The sequence below is a fragment of the Leopardus geoffroyi genome, chromosome A2 (assembly GCF_018350155.1).
Source record: "Leopardus geoffroyi isolate Oge1 chromosome A2, O.geoffroyi_Oge1_pat1.0, whole genome shotgun sequence".
NCBI classification, from domain to species: Eukaryota; Metazoa; Chordata; class Mammalia; order Carnivora; family Felidae; genus Leopardus; species Leopardus geoffroyi.
This window is the reverse complement of record NC_059331.1, coordinates 153,360,534-153,379,235: the sequence shown is the minus strand read 5'-3', so window position 1 is coordinate 153,379,235 and position 18,702 is coordinate 153,360,534. Positions and strand designations below refer to the sequence as shown.

The 18,702-nt window shown below is 48.8% G+C and overlaps 1 protein-coding gene across 3 annotated transcripts in view; it reads left to right on the top strand.

Moving 5' to 3' along the window:
- CREB3L2 (cAMP responsive element binding protein 3 like 2) overlaps window positions 1-18,276 on the top strand; it is a 120,244-nt gene extending 101,968 nt beyond the window's left edge. For 2 of the 3 annotated variants that reach the window (XM_045495804.1, XM_045495807.1), the window contains 4 exons: window positions 9,049-9,148; window positions 9,424-9,550; window positions 10,974-11,190; window positions 12,799-18,276. In XM_045495804.1, coding sequence (XP_045351760.1) covers window positions 9,049-9,148; window positions 9,424-9,550; window positions 10,974-11,190; window positions 12,799-12,874 — 520 coding nt within the window. In that variant the 3' untranslated portion in view covers window positions 12,875-18,276. Of the gene's footprint in view, window positions 1-9,048; window positions 9,149-9,423; window positions 9,551-10,973; window positions 11,210-12,798 lie in introns of all 3 variants that reach the window. The other variant, XM_045495805.1, reaches the window with a different exon arrangement.
- The last annotated feature ends 426 nt before the right edge of the window (window positions 18,277-18,702 follow it).

The window sequence follows — 18,702 nt, the reverse complement described above, 5'->3', positions numbered from 1 at the left end:
GCCACTGTCTCATACGGCAGGACATGGCGGGAAAAGTGATGGGATGTTTCCTCCTTGACCAGCTTAAAGGAAGATTATCTTTACACTTTACCACTTCTGTGTTATACCCCACAAGGGACTTTTCCACCTCTCTAGATAAAAATGAGTGCCCAGATCAGGAGTCAGTCCTGAATCTTTCCCTTTATACTGGACTCAGCTGCAGCCACCTAGCATATTGTTGGTTTCTCGATGTAGAGACCCTTTTATCGGAGCTCGGGAAACCGGAAGAGCATGAAGACAGGAGAGAAAACGAAGACGTGCTCTTAAGGCTTCTGCAGCCTTACCTGGGAGGCTCTCAGAGCAGAGCCAAGCAGTGTGAAAGCACCTTCACACCTGCTCTGCTGCGGTGATCCACTAATTGCATGCCATCAGGAAACGTGTGAGATGAGACAGAGAGAGAGAGAGACAGAGAGAGAGAGAGACGGTTTCCCAGGGGGCCCATCTTCCTGTGCTCAGTCAGGAAATACATTTTCACTTGCAGAGCGCGGATGAAGCCCGTGTGGGGGGCTGCCGGGGGATCGTGCTGGCTGTCCTGTGCTCACGATCCACCCTTCTAAGCCATAGGCTCTCTGGATGGCCCTGTCCGGGTCCCATTCCAGAGAAATCCCACACCGGTGACACACACAGCCCGGCAGTTTTAGGTGTTGGTGGTTCAGTTTGCTCCTCTCAATTCTGTATTTGGCTCTGTTGCCTCTGGAGGGCTGTGAGCCACTGGCCCTCTCCGCCCTCATGTGTGGGGCCATGGGAACTTAGAGTCGAACTGCACATTAGCGGAGACCGTCTAATGTGACTCGTAGTCACATCATTTTACAGAAAGGGAGACTGAAGCCCAGTGAGGTTCAGATCATTCAAATGTCTAGAGGTAGAAGGGGGGGGGGCAGGCGGACTAGACCTCAGCCATTTAATTTTTAAATTAGTCCCCACCTTGATTTTTCTTGTGCTGCACCCCTTTCCAGGACCACTGCCTTTCCTAGTGCAGGGCTACCTTCAACCTAAAGAAGAGGGCCTTGCTTTGGACCTGTGGATTTGAGGAGTCCACTCTGGCTCACCTCTAGCCACACGTCTCTCCGCTGGAAGAGTAGTCAGCAGGGCCAGGATGATGCTTCCACGTGGAGCTCTCACCCTGCCCCTTCAGACCCTACCCTGGTACCTAGGATTCTGGAATTCCCTGCCCAAGGGCCTTGGCCCATCTCCAGGGCCTATGTGGGGGCTCTATCCCAAGTCTGTTCTCTGAAGGGTAGACCGGGCTACCCCTGAAGCTGATGGAGTGTGTAAGGAGTTTGAACCTTGACCGGTGTCTGCCTGAAATCCTCCATGGTCTGTGAGGTCCTCTTAGCTGTCATCGTCTTCTCCATCCAACTCCACTTTGGCTTGTTCTTTTTTTTTTTTTTTTTTTAATGGTCATTCATTTTTGAGAGACAGAGAGGGAAAGAGTGAGCAAGGGAGGAGCAGAGAGAGAGGGAGACCCCGAACCTGAAACAGGCTCCAGGCTCTGAGCTGTCAGCACAGAGCCAGACACGGGGCTCGAACCCATGAACCGGGAGATCATGACCTAAGCCAAAGTCAGATGCTTAACCGACTGAGCCACCCAGGTGCCCCTCTCATTCTTTGAACTATCTACAGTTCCTGGTAGAGGTCTTTCCCGCTAAGTACACTGGGCTTTCCTGGTGTTCTGCCTTTCCTCATGTGTTTACTTAGCCCACACAGCCGTACCTGTTTGCACCACACGCTGTTACCCTCTTCCCCTGGTTCGCCTTTTCTCTGTCCACGGACCGTAACTGCAGATCCCACCCACTCCCCCACACAGAGAGGCCAGCGGAGTACTGGTGAATGGCACCACTTACCCTCTGCAGATCTTGATCTTGCTGTAATTCCCTGTCATTTCTTCGTTGTCTGTAACTTCTGGCTGTGAAGAGTATAAGCCTTCTTTTCAGGTGAAAATCTTTCAAACTTCAACAGATCATTGGGTACTAGACAGAGTTCCCCAGAGAGACTGGAAGGGCATTTTAGTACAATTTTGTGGTAAAATTAGCCATTCCGCAGCCCCAGAAAACATTCTAGAGCTCTCTTGTTCTTGTTCCTGGGCAAGTAGGTAATAGAATATTTCAGAAATGTCCTCTGATCCCTGCAAAACAAATGCTTTGTGATACAGCAGTTGCACAGAAAGAGGAAGGAGAAATTCATCCTTGTCCCCCTCCCCCCTATTTAGGCCATAGCCCCATGAACAACTCTCAAAGCCTAAGTAAGAGATCATAAAGACCTAGGTATTCAAAGTTTAGGGTTTTAGCACCCTGTGACTGTCATTGGTTTATAAATGTTACTCTTCAGTATGTGAAAGTCTTGGAGGTGCTTCATGAGGCTTCTTGTATACACCACCTTCCCACCTTCACTCAGGACTTTGAGGTAAATGTTTTAGCTTTTGGACACCTTCCTCCTAATCCTCCAAAATTTAGAGACATTGGCTCTCAAAGACTGGGGTGGGGGTGAGACAGGGAGGGATTCAGGTGAGACTTTTGTTCAGAAGGACATCATGAAGCCCTCTGATATCCCCGCATATATAATTATTTTGCGTCTGTGCACGCACACAAGATAATTATGTGTGGCTGAGTATAGATGTGTGTGAATTATATACGTGTGGATGTATCACTGCCCTTAGGCTTGCTTTTTAATTGTGACCATTGTGCGTTGTAGGTAGCGACCCAGACCCGCCACAGGAACATAATACGTCATATGCATAACTAATAGGAATGCTTCACAAAGGAATGGGTATTTACTCTGTGATGTCCTCTAATACCATGTGTTCTGTTTGATTGTTTCCTTAAAAAACGCGGCAGTGGCAACCCAAGTGTTTTCACAACCCACTCATGGCTCATGATTTGGGACTGGGAAAATACTACGCTGTTAGTTCTATAAGGATGTGAAAAAACTTGTATCTCTATAGGCTTATCCAGAGAGTGGTGTATATGCACACACGTATGTGTGCACACACACACCATAGCCCAATTGGTTCCGTTCCTCAGTAAGATGTGTTATGAGATATGACGGAAAGTATGTCTGCTCTCGAGAGGTCCTGGTTTGGAGCTTCTGGCACAGGAAGGTTTTGGGAACCCCCACTTGATTATTTTTCCTGGGTTCTGGCTTCTCACGCCAGTGAGAAACTAGGTCCCTGAATGTTCAGCGCGTAACGTGCAATAACTGTATGACCATTCTCTCTCCTTCTTGCCCTGTCGCTCAAAAATAAAGGAAACTGTAGAATACAAAATTAAGTGAAATACAAAGAAAACACATGAGGCCATTGATGTATTTCCCTTATTATAAGATCACATCTTGCACTCCTGGCCATTTTTTAATGTTTTGCCCAGTTTCCCTTGATATGCCTCCCAAGATACAGGGTGATACTTTATTTTGGGCAAGGCTGGCGGCTGCCTTCGACTGCTCTCTTGCAAAGAACTGTATGAGGACAGCCACTCGGTTTCTTTTTACGTCTCACCACAGGACAGAATCCACATTTTCAATCAAGAGTTGGACACTCCCAATTTAACAAGTTGTGAAAAATCTCTTGGCCCAGATAAATGTTTGCTAAGAGTACTCTGTTCTCTAAATTGAGACCTTGCTCCCCAAAGCCTGAGAATTCATTAAGCCATAATTAGCCCCGGTCACTGATGATTTAAAATACAGTAATAAAGGAAAAGTTTATGCTGAGCTTTGAATGCACTGTTGGGTCTGTCCTGTGGTTAGGTTTTTAGAGCTTTAGCTTTAAAATAATTCTTCCGTTTCATCTGCTGGCTGCCTTTTCTTCAGCCGAAGCAGGCTAACAGCTGTCATCCACGCTCCCCGTCCTATGGGCCATGGCATCTGTCCCCGTGGCATGAGGGAAAATCCCACATCATCTCAGACTAATATTTCAGTTTGGAGACACCACGCTTCCCTGTAAAGAGGGCAGGCTTCATCTGTCATCAGCGGAAAGGGACGGCAAACACTCTGTAAAGGTGTATTTGCTTCAAGAAATCCAGAGTGTTCCAGGAGGTGGGGGTTCTCTTGTCATTTTGGTAGCTGATTACATCAAAGGAATTGACTTTGATTAGCCGCCTAAACCCAGGACTGGAATAACTTGGTTAAAGGTATGCAGCAGTGGCACCAAGATCTAAACTCAGCCAATCCCCTGTGTGAGCGCAGACGTACCAGCTGAGCAATCCTAAAGCCATCTCATCAGCTCTTTTGGCGTCTCACAGAGGGACACGTCCTGCAGTTTCCGTTTTCCTAAACAAAGCCCAGACATGACTTCCAGACAGCTGATGTAGGGCAAGAATCACCCTTCATCCTTTTATCTATCACTTGGCACTTTATCTTTGGTCTATCTGGTGGAGATGTGCCAGGAAATGTTGATTTGCCCTTATCGTTTCTTTGGTAGCCATATCACGAAACTTTGTTAGTGTGTATCTCATTGCCATCGGACTGATTTTTCCTGTGGCTCTTCCATCTGTGGCTTGGCCCCGGTTGATAGTAACCTTTTCTTATCTAACAGTGGACGGTGGACATTATCTCTTCATTGGGCTGTTGTTGATATGAGGTTAATGTCACTGGGTGTGAGAAAAATCTCCTTAACCAAGAAGTATTTTGGTTACAGATTTTGTTAGGTAATAAACCAGGGTACCCATGTTGCAGTCCATTGGAAGGTACCTGAACTACAGCACCAGGTTTTAGTTTACATATTAGGTCTTCAGCTTAACAAGTTACATGTCTTTCAGACAATTATTTTGTATCTCCGGATGTGGAGTTCCTAGAACTCAATCAGTGGGTGCTCAGTCACTGTTAATTTCCTTTCCTTATGACAACAAAAATGAGTATTTCTGTCAAATATAAATGAATTCCCCAAACTTGACTGGATCATGAAATCTGTTTAGATTTGGGGATGGATGGGCTAGCTAAATCTCTTTCCTTGGGTGAAATCACCCGGAGTTGCTGATGGATGGGCTTCCGAGTGTGATCATTTCTACCATTTGGTTCAGTTCACCTCCACTGATCCACGTAGGAGAAGCAGCAGCAAAGAGCACATTATCAATCACTGTTGCTTTCCACCAAAATTTCAAGCTAAGGAAAAAGAATCTATGTCAAAACTACATGTTTGTTCCTCTTAAAGAGTTAGATTATAAACTGTTAGAAATCAGGGACCATCAAACAACTATTTTCATTTGCAATGGAGTCAGAATATAATTATCATGAGTTTGGAGACGATCTGCTGCTGAGTACCAAGGAAAATGCCATATACACCTGGAAAACCTGAAGCCTTGCCTGCTCACCCAGCCAGACTTAAATGACCCTTCTTCCAAACTTGTAGCACTTTGCCCCTGTAGCTGGGGGCCCCTTAGCTTGAGGCTAAGACATTCTACCATTGGTGTTTAGGTATGTCTGATCTGTTAGAGCTCTGTTTTTAGGGGGCACAACAGAGCCTCCTGGGAGACTCTTCATCCCAGGGAAATGGTACCAGGCCTAGCGATCTCAACCAGAAATTTGAAGAGAGGAATGATTCCGAGTCATTTGCTGCATTGGTTTTCTTGGTGTTTCGTGCTCCAAGGACTGGGCAAAGAGCAGGAAATGGGCAGGAAGGGAGTGTGGGATGGTTGTGGGTGAATAGGGATGGTTGGGAAAAGATGGAAATGGTTTCACTTTGAAATCACCTCGACACTTGGGAAATGGGTCTGGGGACATCTAGAGTGATGCTGTCTAAAGCCCAGATGGACAAAGGCACAGAGCACAGCTGAACGTGAGCCCCTTCGGCTGCCAGCTCAGGCAGCAGACAGGCCCCATGGGAGTTGAAACACCCCCTCCCCCTCCCCCCATGGAGCGGCAGCCACCACTTTTAAGACGTGGCTCTTGGGCAGCGAGCCAGGAAGCCAGAAGGCCCCTTTCCATAGTTTAGTAGGCAACAGAAACATTAATCCGGGACCCCAGGAAGAGGCCAGAATATGAGAGAAAAGGGTTTGTGCTGTCTGGGCAAATACAGGTCTTGTTTGTGGGCTCACCTATATATCCTGCCCCAGGAATCCCAAAATCCAGCACGGAGAGCCCAGTGAGGGCTTTGGGGCCGGCAGCACAGATGGTGGCCAATAAAATGTAAACCCCCACCAGCCACCTGTCAGCTCTGCGAGAATGAATGCTCACCCAGCAAGTGGATGCATAGAGGTCCACTTAGCGCCCAGCTTGGGAACAGCAGCTTTGCTAGTGGGTAAGAGTAGAGTGCTCTGGGCGCCGGGGTGGCCCAATCGGTTAAGCATCTGACACTTGAGTTCGGTTCAGGTCACCGTCTCGTAGTTTGTGAGTTCAAGCCCTGCATGGGGCTCTGCGCTGACAGCGTGGAACCTGCTTGGGATTCTCTGTCTCCCTCTATCTCTGCCCCTCCCCAACCCCTCTGTCTCTCAAAATAAATAAGTTTAAAAATGAAAATAATAATAATAAAAGAATGGAGCGCTCTTAGGGAGTGCAGGGATAAGAGAACAAATTTGACAAGGAAAAAAACTTGCTGCATCATATGATCATGTAGTTGTAAATTCTTATTTTTCCCCCCTTTCTTTCTTATTTTTTTTTTTTAATTTTTTTTTTTCAACGTTTATTTATTTTTGGGACAGAGAGAGACAGAGCATGAACGGGGGAGGGGCAGAGAGAGAGGGAGACACAGAATCGGAAACAGGCTCCAGGCTCTGAGCCATCAGCCCAGAGCCTGACGCGGGGCTCGAACTCCTGGACCGCGAGATCGTGACCTGGCTGAAGTCGGACGCTTAACCGACTGCGCCACCCAGGCGCCCCGCCCCCCTTTCTTTCTTAGCTTCGTTGAGGTATAATTGGCAAAACCGTTAGATAGTTAAAGTGTACATGATGAGTAGATATACACACGCATTGTGGAATATTCCTCACATCGAGTTAATTAACACATCCATCACCTCACATATTTACCTTTTTTTTGTTTTTAGTTTTTTATTGAGTGCATTTAAGTTCAACTCTCTTAACGAATTTCAATGAGCCAATACAGTGTTATAGACAATAGTCATCATGTTATAGGTTAGATTCTCAGACTTTCTTCATCTTAGAGCTGAAAGTTTGTATCCTTTTACCAGCCTCTCCCCAATTCCCCCAACCTCCAGCTGTTGGCAACTAGTTTTCTACTGTTTCTAAGTTCAACTTTAAAAAAAAATGTTTTTTTCTCTTTTAAGCTTCCAAGTATAAGTCATACCACGTGGAATTTTTCTTTCTCTGGTTTATTTCACTTAGTGTAATGTTCTCCAGGTTCATCATCCATATTGTCACAAATGACAGTCTCTCTTTAAGTAGGATTTAAAATAACCATACTATCAGTATTTATAAGCTTTGAGTAACATACAGAACACTTTTATTATTTTTTTTTATTTTTTAATGTTTATTTGTTTTTGAGAGACAGAGAGACAGAGCCTGAGCAGGGGAGGGGCAGAGAGAGAGGGAGACACAGAATCCGAAGCAGGCTCCAGGCTCTGAGCTGTCAGCACAGAGCTTTGCGCGGGGCTCGAACCCACGAGCCGAGAGATCATGACCTGAGCCAAAGCCGGACACTTAACCAGCTGAGCCACCCAGGCACCCCAAATCTGCCCCCATTCGTAGCCATCTAGCTGCTGAAGGCCGTATCATCCCATGGCCAACCTGTCCCTGCTTGGCTTAAACCCCAGGAGAACCCGTTTCCTTGGCACTTGTCAGGGTAAATGTTGCAAACTCTGGAACCCCGGCTTGTCCTTCGAGTACTTGAAAGCTATTCAGGAGACAGACAGACCGTGGTGAGAAGCAAGTTCTCTGGGAGAGCCCAGAATTCTGCAAACGAGAGATTTGCTGACGTTTCCCAGTGAACTTGTCTGGCCTTCTGATGTGACATCATGGCCTGAATTGGGTTTTTTTGAAAATTTCTAAGACTCAAGAAAAAGCATCTGCTTGTACAATCTTCTCACTTGGTCACATGCATTGGGCTTGGGGAAGGGGGCGCGGCCAGGAGGGGCTTCAAGATCTCTGCTGCTCGCACACACTCATCCCAGGGGCTCTGATTCAGGAGGCAGTGCTGTCAGATCCTTTTCTGTGGCTCACACTGTTCAAAATTCATGAAGAATTTCACCATCTGCTCTTTCTGTGACCTGATGTCACACAGACCAGAATACAGTATTCTCATCCCAAACCCTTCCCTTTTAAGGGTGTGCACACTTGTCCAATTTTAGGGAGAGAACTCTTTTTTTTGCTCCTGCCGCCTGTCTCCTCCTGCAGAAGGATCAGAGTCTGTATGGGAGGATGGTTTCCGAGATCCCTGGCTCTGAGCGTGGGTCCAGTTGAGCAGGCCTCTTTGCTCCGTCATATTTTGGCTTCGTTTCTGACTCTAGAGGTGCCATGAGCCTTCAAGAACCACGGCTTGAGGTGCCTCTGGCCGTTGCCTCCCTGCCGTTCCTGTTTTTCCCCTCTTTCTCCTCAAATTTGCTAAGTGACCGCTGCTCGCTGATAGCGCTGCCATTTCCCATGACGGCCACCACCCCCGGCCACTCCTTCAGTTGTTCTCTGTTGGGCATTTTCCTCTTCTCTTTGCCTTTTCTCCTTCCTTACGTCTTCCTCACTGTTTCTTCTCTCGTGGGTAAGTGAATTGTCCTTGTATCACCAGCACCCGCCCCGCAAAATGTTCTTTTGGCTCATTTTTTTGTCAGTGGCTGACAGACAAGGCCCGGCATGTCAGGGGTAACTTGGGGCAATTCACCTCTGACTCAGAGCAGCACAAGACCCGGATGGGCTGTTCGAGCGGGCTCCTCCCCGGCTCTGGGAAGCTCTACAGCACTGGTTCTGGAAGGCACCGGTGTCCGCATCTTCCTCCGAATGAAACTTTGCCTCGGTGCTGGGTGCACATTCGGGCACAAGGCTTCAGCAGCTTCCCCAGAGCATGGGGGCAGAGGTCACCTGAAAGCACCCCCTTCTGTCCCAGACTCCCCTCATGGCTTCGATTTGTTGCATTTGCAGAACTCTCCTGCAGCAACTACAGAAGCTTCAGACGTTGGTGATGGGCAAGGTTTCACGCACCTGCAAGTTGGCGGGCACGCAGACCGGCACGTGCCTCATGGTGAGCTTCCCAAAGAGACGGCGCCCCAGGTGCCCCAGCCCACCCCCGTCTCCAGTGTCCCCCCAGCTTACCCAGTCCAGGTGCGGTGGGAGGAACCACGCGGCTCGCTCAGACGCAGTTGCTTTGCCGCAATGTGACGGCGGGTGAGCTGATGGTGCATTCTGGTGGCCTGATGAAGGGGAGTCCGTCTCCCCAGACTTCCCAGGTGGTGCAGGGCTCAAGGTTTGCCCTGTGGACCTTGGAGCTGACAGGCCCTGCGTCCTCTCCCCCTGCAGGTGGTTGTGCTCTGCTTTGCTGTTGCATTTGGGAGCTTCTTTCAGGGCTACGGACCCTATCCATCTGCCACCAAGATGGCTCTGCCCAGCCAGCACTCCATGCAGGAGCCCTATACAGCCTCTGTCGGTAAGACAGCACTCAGCAACTCGTGAAGGATCTTGTTTCGTGTCTCTGGGGTTTTTTGAAAGTTCGCCTTTCTGAAGGGAGTCTTAGGAGAAAGTCTGACTTTTAAAAAGTGGCAAAAGTGTAGCTTCTCCATTGAAGGGAGGGAAGAGAGACATGGGGGTATGGTGCCCGGGCCTCTGGGTCTCCCCTCGTGTCCCTCACCCACTGGGCTGAGGCACCGCTGGGGATTCTCTAGAGCCCGATAGAGCACAGTTTGCAAACTCTTTTGCTATAGACCACGTTCCCTGGCAAATTCTTGAGGTCTCCTTTTCGCGCTCTGAGAAGGGGGTGGGATGTGGATTTGGTGGGGGGGGGGGGGTTGGGGAATAGATTGGGGGGAGCAGTAAGCTTTCCGTGACATTTTAAAGGAACTCCTGTGTTTCTCCTTCCATTCAGGGGAAATGTATGTTACCACAGTAAGAATCCCAGAAATGAATCAGTCTGTCTTACAAAACATCATGGCCAAGACTGAGAGAATTTAGAGACCTGGGTGTTAGAGAAGTGTGTGGTAACCTCACCCAGATCACTGATCCCTTTTAAGTACGTAGGAAATAACAGCGGTCTCTGGGGATCATGATATAGACACCAATACACATGCATAGACACTAATAAGAGCAGATGTGGATGGAATTGGAGGTGCTAGATTTGGGGGAGGCACAGTTCTGCAGTTCTGAAAGGGCTCTGGTCGTCACCAGGTAGTTGTATCTCCGCCAGGTGTATGACAGAAACACTGGCATTTCAACCAGATAATTTCAGTGATCTCCTGGGAAGTTCTTTTCTCCCTAAGGGAATGTATGTGTAAATTTAAATGGAAGCCAATGGGAGCAGAGTTTCTGTGTGGCAGAGAATTGCTACAGAGCCCTCTAGCAAGGCAGCCGTCCTATAAAACAAAGAAACGGTCTCCATGATTTGATTTATGACTCTGGCTTTGTGCCTCCTCTCGGGTTTCTAAATGAAAACGCAGTTTTCTGCCCTGGTACCTTCTCTCCGTGCAAGACCGACTCATTGGAAATGTTTCTTATTTTAGCTGCTCTGGACATCCCCAAGTATTTGACTCCCATTCTTCATGAATTGTTTCCCCCAGATGGTTATGGGTGGGCAAGGAGGGGAGTTTTATTTTCAAAGCAGTGGGGGTGGAAGTTTGCTTCATGTTTATTTGCTTTCCTTTTGTTCTTCCAGCACTGTATAATTGGTATAATTTTTCAATGCGCAAAACTCTGAAACCCCGAAGCCTTTGTGGAAAGCCAGCTCCAGCTGGCACCCTCAGTTCTGGGCAACAAGAACCCACAAATTGTAATCTGCTCCCAGCCCTGGGCAGTGAGTGAGGGGATGTGGTAAACCCTGCAGTCTTTCCCTAACACCTGTTCCTTTGCTCTGTCCTCAGTGAGATCCAGGAACCTGCTCATCTATGAGGAACATTCTCCCCTGGAGGAGCCGTCCGGCCCAGCCTCGGCTGGGGAACTTGGGCCTTGGGACAGAGGCTCCTCCCTGCTCAGGGCATCAGGGTTGGATCCCAGGCCTGAAGTGGATCTTCCCCATTTCATTCTCTCAAATGAGAGCAGCCTGGAGAAATCCATGCTATTGGAGTTACAGCAGCACTTGTGAGTCAAGCACACGCAGGTGCACGGATGATGGGTTGTGAGTCAGCAACCTGGAATGTGGGGTGTAGACATTGCGTAGGCGTGGCGCAGCCCCTGGGCTCCTTCAGGACCTATTTCCAGGACCCAGGACTCTGGAGAGTTTACTACTTGTCAATAGCTGCCCTTCGCAGAGACTGGGGATGCGGCCTAGGATGAGCCGCCCCTGTGTCTGCTCTGTCACTGGGGAACCAGCAGTGGTGGCTCCCAGAGGTGACTTCCTTCTGCCTCCCCTCAAAGCCTCATAAACACACATAGAGCCTGCCCTTAGCAGCGTGCTTGCCACACGAATGCAGCCTTAGGACACCTCCCCTACCTTCCAGCTAGAGACACACATATGTCAGGCTGTGTGTCAATGTATAGTTTTATGATTTGTAAGTAAAAAAATGTATGAATTATAATTATATATCGAGGGACATCGTTTGAGAGGCACTGAACATATACCTGATTCCATATTGAAAATAACGTATGGGGCTCCAATTCTCCGTGAGTTGTTTCTTTTCGATAGTGATGGAGAACAGCCTTTTTGGAAACACAAAGGCATACAGGATGGCCAGATGTTGTTATGCTGGGGTGGGCTCCTGAAAATGCCAGACGGTGCAGGAAGGAGGGTCTGCGTGCACACTCCTGGGCCTGCCTGGTGTGAGTGGTGACCTTGTTGCCCTGACCCCTGTGCTTCCCAGAAAGTGTGCTCTTCCAATGCTAATGCTCCCCCTTGAAGATTCTATTTCAAATTCCTCGGCTTTTTTTCCCCCTAAAGCAGTGGGGCAAGGTTCATAATTATGTGTACTTTCATGTGTTTACATTGTACATGCATATTTAACATTTACTAGCACTTACTATTTTAAGTACTATGCAAATGTGATATATAAATCCTTTTAAATACTTTAAGAGGCGAGGCATTATTATTATTTCCATTCTAGAGACATTTGTGGAGGAGCCACTGGGAGCTGTAGAGGGCTCAGCTGCTTGATCATGTGCATATGCATGACACAAGTCTTCTCCCCTCTTGGCTCAACTGTTCAGGGACCCACCGAAACCTCACTTCTTCTGGGATCTCTCCCTGAAACAAAGCCCCCGTAGCCCTCCTCTGAATGCCTAGAGACTTTCTACACTTTAATAGCATTTATTTTCTGTTATGTGTTGAGTGTTATTTCAGGGTAGCTTTTTCTCTTGAATTTATCTGAACTATTAGCATTCTAGACCAGGAGTCAGGCTTTATCCTTTAATTCTCTTCTTTCCGGAGTCTAGCATAGGGGACACCGCCCAATAAATACATGACCTTAAAGCAATTTATGACAAATCAGCATCACACCGCCGTGTTTATCCTCTGGGTTGGGACATCTCCTGTTAGGCGGTGATAAAGGGAAGAATGGGAACAAGAATGAGAACAAGGCTGGTAGCTGGAAAGTTTGGGAACAGAAGATTGTTATTAGGTGGGAAAAGAGTAAGAACACGCTTGGGCCAGCCCACAAAGTCAGTCATGGAATGAGTGTATGATCCTCCCAAGCATGAGAATCATAGTTGTCCGTTGGTGGCTCAGACTCTTTTCTCCTTTCGGTATCTTCACAGGGTCAGCACCAAACTGGAGGGGAACGAGACACTAAAAGTTGTAGAACTCGACAGAAGAGTGAACGCCACCTTCTGAAGAGGCCGTCTCCACCTCCCTCTTTCTCTTCGCTCTCCTTTTACGTCTCCCAACCCCCCTTGTCAGGAGCTTTTCCTTTTTGCTTTTGATCTGGATGAAGACACGGGCGAGCGGTCGTGGCTTTGGATGGGAGGGCAGCTTGGGATTTCCACCCGCGGTGAGAGAACACCTCCCTCTCCCTCCCCCTTGAAGAACGGAGCCCGGCGTCCCTCCCTCCCTCTTGCTTGCTGCCATAGGAAATTATTTTAGGTCCGGGGCTGGGACGAGCAGACTTGTTTCCACCAAGAGTGCCAAAAAGAGACTGCCTCTTTCTCACTGTGGGGCGTGAAGAAGAGATGACGCTTGTTCTTTGGAGACCGCACACTCTAGCCACAGAAATACCAGGATACCCGTTGGGATCTGGCAAAGCACTGACTGATGTCCTGCCTCCCTCAGCCTCGGCTGCCGGAGCGTCCACCCCGAGAGCCTCGGAGGTGCCGGGGCCTTCAGTGAGCACCCCTGCCACTCTGCCCCGACCGAGCCCTGGCAGATCGTCCTCCCCGCGCCGGAGCGAGGATGCCCCCACCCCCACCCCACCCCCCTTCTCAGGCCGCAAGTGCAATGCCTGAAGGAATCAGGCTCCTCTACTCCAGGCAAACCTGCCCCGTCTTGTTGCTTGTAGGACTTCCCCACATACCCATAGGTCTGCCTCCCCGGCTTCTCCTCCCCGTTTGTAAATAGTATTTATTAGCTCACTGAGGCTTCCCGCTGGCAACCACACTGAAGAGATCCGACGCCTCCCTCCAAACGGCCAAAGTCTCCTGTTGGCCCGTGGAGCTCGGAGGGTACCCGAAGCTCTGGGATCCCAATCCCCCAGATGGTGGCTCCTATTTGTTTTCATCTTCTTCTTCTACGTCAACCCCCTCCCCTTCCTCCTCCTCTCCCTTCTTCCCCTTCCTCCTCGTCCTCCTCCTTCTTCAACCCGAGGCCTATCGTTGTACTTGGGAAATCCCCGGAAGCTTGGGTTGTCCCACGGAATGAAGTCACAGGGAAAGACAGAGCAACACCTGGCTCGGGTCTGTGGCTCTGTGGCCACGTGCTTTTCCTGCCCTGTTCCTGTGGCAGAAGGGAATCCCCGTCCCCGACATCAGGCGTCGCGGACAACCTTGCTGGCTTGCCTCTCCGCACCCGTGCCCAGCCCCCTCCTCCCCATCTGCCCTGACACTTCTGCTGTACCCTCCCTTCTGCCCCAACACAGAGGGTGGGCCTGAGGCCTGGGGCTGGAGTACGTGACCTTAGTATCCACAGTCTTACCTTTTATAGTCAGGTTTGGCTACTTTGCAGCTCACCCAAAGAGATACCACCTAATCCCCCAACCTACTTTTATTTTTATTTTTTTTTTAATGATTAAAAGTAACTTTTGTAGTTTAAAATTTTCTTTCCTCTTTCATACAGATAAGAAATGGAAATTGCCTTTTTATTGTATAACGTAGAAGATTCCCCTTAAGTGTTTTCCCCTAGCTTGTGAAAGATTTCGTATAAGGAATGTGCTTACCTTTTGTATTTTATTTTTAGTAGTAGCTGCAAGGCCTTTAGCTTTACCTCCCGTCTCTCTCTCTCTTTTGTCGACACTGTCACTGGAACCTGCATTTACGAGGGATTAAGCCCACACCTGGGCCTTTCGTTCCGTGTCAGGTGCAGGATTTGGTGTCATTAGCGTTTGCCATCATACCTCATGAGCAGATCCCTGCTTGGTCTGCCGAGGTACATCTGGAGCTCCCCGTGACTGATTCCTCTCTCTGTGCTGTGGTGGAAAGAGTTCCAGACTGGGAGATGCCAACTGTGTCTCTTCAGCTTTGTGTGGAAGCCGGATCAGGGCTGCTGTCTGCAGTCTCACGGCCCCTCACGTTGGCCAGAGAGAGCAGAGGCCGTCAGAGTTGGGCGGGGAGAGGGGCTGCCAACATGCCCCTGCCCCTGCTTCTCTCCTCTCCCTTCCCTCCTTCCCTTCTGCTCTAGATTTTCCTGGGCCTGGCTGGTGTCGGGTAGGGCCACGGGCTGCTGTGGTTCATCCCTTCCTTTAAAACGCCGTGTAATTATCAGGCCCGTGGGGGCCTGAGGAGGTCAAAAAGAATGAACTCCAATAGTATTTGGCCGATGAGAAAGGAGGGGTTTTGCATTTGAGGGCGGAAGTGTGAGAATGGGTCAGCATACTCACCTGCTGCCCTGGAACCAGATCGGGTTTTGAAGGCTCCAGGGGTAGCCGGGGTAGAAAACCTGTTCTACTGAATGAGGCGGGAGATGGGAAGGGCCGGTAGACTTCCAGTCCCTCCCTTAGTACCTTGAGGATTTTATTTTGGCCTCTACCTGCCTTTGCTTGTCGTCCCCTTCTCCAGACCTCCAAACAGCAGGGTGTTCTCTCTGGGACGCTGTTCTTCTAGAACTGAGTCTGTATCTAGAGACCTGAGACATCAACTTGGGAGCTCAAATGGCCATAGTAAGGGGGTTCCACGTCCTCCTGCTGTTTTGAGAAAAGCCTCTGCCCTTCGCTCCCGATGTGGGCAAGTAAAGGGAACGAAATAGTCGTCCCTTGGGGAGGATCCCAGGGCGTGGAGAGGACACAGAAGGGCCGAAGGATACCCAAGAATTCACAGATGTGTGCTCGTTTTCTGTCCCAGGGTTAAGCCCAGACCTCAGTGGATTTGTTTCCCCGGATGCAGCGGTCCGCTAGTCCAGGCAGTAATACCTGGGGAGCCTGCCGATGTCAAGCAGTGGCAGACGTCGGCTTCCAAACTTCAGTTTCGAACACTGTGACACTGTTGGCGTAATCATAAACCATAAATAATGAATATGTTACTCATAAATACATTAATTCTACTCTTCATCGTGTAAGCAGGGTTTCCTCTTCCCTTTCTTTGATTACCCTGGTGAAGGAGATGTCTTGCAAACATGTAGAGAACAAGCAGTTTTTCACTGGGTGAGACCTGAGTAACGCCCCCCCCCCCCCCACTTGGCCCTTTCCACACAGCTCTTGACTTTGTGCTCAGAAACGGATGCTGGAAATGAAAGGCCTCAGTGCCAGTTTAAGAAAGAATTCCCGTGAAGTGTCAGGACCCTGGAGCCTCGGCCACATAAAAGAGTATTATGTCAAAAATCTGATAGCTGAACTAGGCTGTTCCTTTTGCGTGGGGGGTGGGGGTGAACTTTGACACTGCAGTAGGCAAAATTAGATAACCTTTTTTGGCTAATGGACATGATTTTGACTTGGAGAGCTCATTCGTCGATTGTGAAAGCAGCTTTTGGCTCAACTTACTTATAAAGCGCCTGTAATTACCGTGGTGTTTTTCTTCCCAAATCTCTCAGCTCAGCCTGAATGCCAAAAGAGGGCGGTGACCCTCACGTGCCCGTAGAGCAGGCGTGTCGAATTGATTCATCTTTACGCGGACGTTAAGGCCGTGTCCAGGATTTTGGTCGCGTGCATTCTGTGAAAATTTTTCGGCACTTCATGGCTCCTTTCTTCCATGTCCCCAGACTGGGCAAAACCACAGGGAGAGAGTCCGAGGCCTCTTGGGGCCAGCTCTCTTGCACAAACACATCATCAAATGGGGTGTGTCCGTGAACGCAGTGCACAAATGGAGCCATCCCTCTCTTTGCTGAGGAAAGGGGCCACCCTCGCCGGCCTTGGTGACATGGGGAGACTGGAGACGGAGGAGAAGGCTGTGAGCCACCCCCTTGTCTGCACGAGTCGTTCCTTTGGTTCCCTTGAATCCGGTCTTTGCAATCCCTTTATTAAAGACGCCGGCTCTTCCCGCTTGGGGTGGTGCTGGTAGGACCGAGAAGCCTGTAGCAGGTAGTGCTCTAGTGGGAGCCGTTTCATTGGACTGCTTTGCAGCTGAGACAACTAGGAGACACACGATGGCAGGAGCGCCTCCGGGAGGACAGTCACCGGAGAGAGTGGGAGGCTGTGAAGGAGCCAGAGACCCGGTTCAGGTTTCCCATTCAGTCGGTCAGTCAGTCACTCCCAGGACTTTGGAGTCTTAATTGAGGCCAAGTGCTGTCTGGAGCTGGGGAATGTTGGGGAGGAAGGGCGCCAAGGCACTTTACTCAATCAGTAGCTACTCGAAAGACCAAAGCACCGGGTCTCTCCCTCCCTCCCTCTTTCTGACACACACACAGGTTCCGGCCTGGTCTCAAACACTGGTTTGTGCCTTAAATGCGCCTTATGTATATGCTCCAGGATGACTGAGGACTCCTTTGTCCCCGGGAGACCTTACGGATAGCCTTATCGTGTTAGAGTGAAGGGAGTGTGGAGGAAAACCTTTCTCCAGAGGCTCAAAAATGGTTTCCTAGAGGTGCGCCATGATCGGCTGTGCACATCCGGAGAAAAGAAATGGGGTTTTATCTGTCAGGAAAATCCCATTTTGTAGAGCTGCAATCACATCAAAAAACGGCCAGCCTGGATTAAACTTCTTATAAATGCTCACAGCAGAACATTTTCTCAGGGCCAAGGAACCTGGCCCATTGGAGGATGAACACTCCATCTCTCTGCGGCCAAAGAGCCCACACTTAGCACAGGAAAAATCTAGGTATTGTTTTATTTTGTCATTTGGGGCCACGTAATTCAGGAATGCTTTGTTTTTGTCTTCGTTTTGAGAACAAGGGGAAATAGTATTTCTTGAGCACTTTTTAAGTACCGGCTGAGTACTGTGCTCAATAAATTTTGGCTTTAATTTTCTAGATGGAGAAAACGGGGCAACCAGTAACTATGAGAGAGATGAACAGCTAAGTGATATGGGAAGTACGGTCCGTGGATTCGGTGGGGCAGGCTCCTTTCTGTGAACATTGGAGGTTCTCTGGGCAGGAACCACAGTGTCCGCTCCCTGCACCAGACCCACTGTGCAATGTTCTGCTCTTTGCCTCACGCTGGAGATATCCACCAGATGTGTATCTGCTGTCTTGTTCATCCAGTCTTCTGTGAATTCCACCTAGCAGGCTCTGCATCCTGGGAAAGAAAATCCCCGGGGGTTTTAGCTCCATTCCTCCGCCCTGTCCTTTGCTCACCAGCTAAGTGAGAACATGAACTTTTTGCACCATGGACCCAGGGCCTACACTCCTAGAACCTCTCCCTTGCCGATAAAACATTTTCTGAGTCTGTGGAAAACACCAGCACTCCTTGACAAATCATGAGGGACCCTACCAAAACAACGCTGAGCAGACCCTAGACTGTAATCAACCATGAGCTTCAATGTCTACACTGATAGGCTGGACTTGACCTCTCTTTTGTAATAGTTCTATAGACCAGCAGTGTTTAAGTCTAAATATATTGTGAGTCTATTATCTGTCATATTGTGCTGGGTTTTTTTTATGGCTTTTTATTCTTCATCATAGCTAAGTGAATACCACAAATAAAAATGCTTTGTAGGATACTTGTAGTTAGTTTGGGAAAAAAAAATGAATTGAAATTGTTATGCTTTTGTATTTCCATTTCTTGCGAATAAAAATATTTTTTCTTAAATAGTAACACGTTGTCTAGTCTTTAAAATCCTGGTAATCTTGTCTTAAAAGCATTTTGCTTTTCTGATGAGCATGACTTCGGATGTGTGCGCCTAACCACCCTTTTCTGATTATCTGGTTGAACTGACAGAAGAGCCTCAAACCGGCAGTTTGTATGTGATCTAGTACTGAAATCCAAGCCTCCGTTGGAGGAATATTGAGAAATGTAATTGTTTTTTCAATCAGTCACAGGAAGAAAAACTGCATTCCCTAGGGATTTTTGCCGCCTGACTGCGATTTTCATTGTCTCCTACAACTATTCGCTAATGAGATTTCAGAGTTCTTTGGAGTGGATTCTG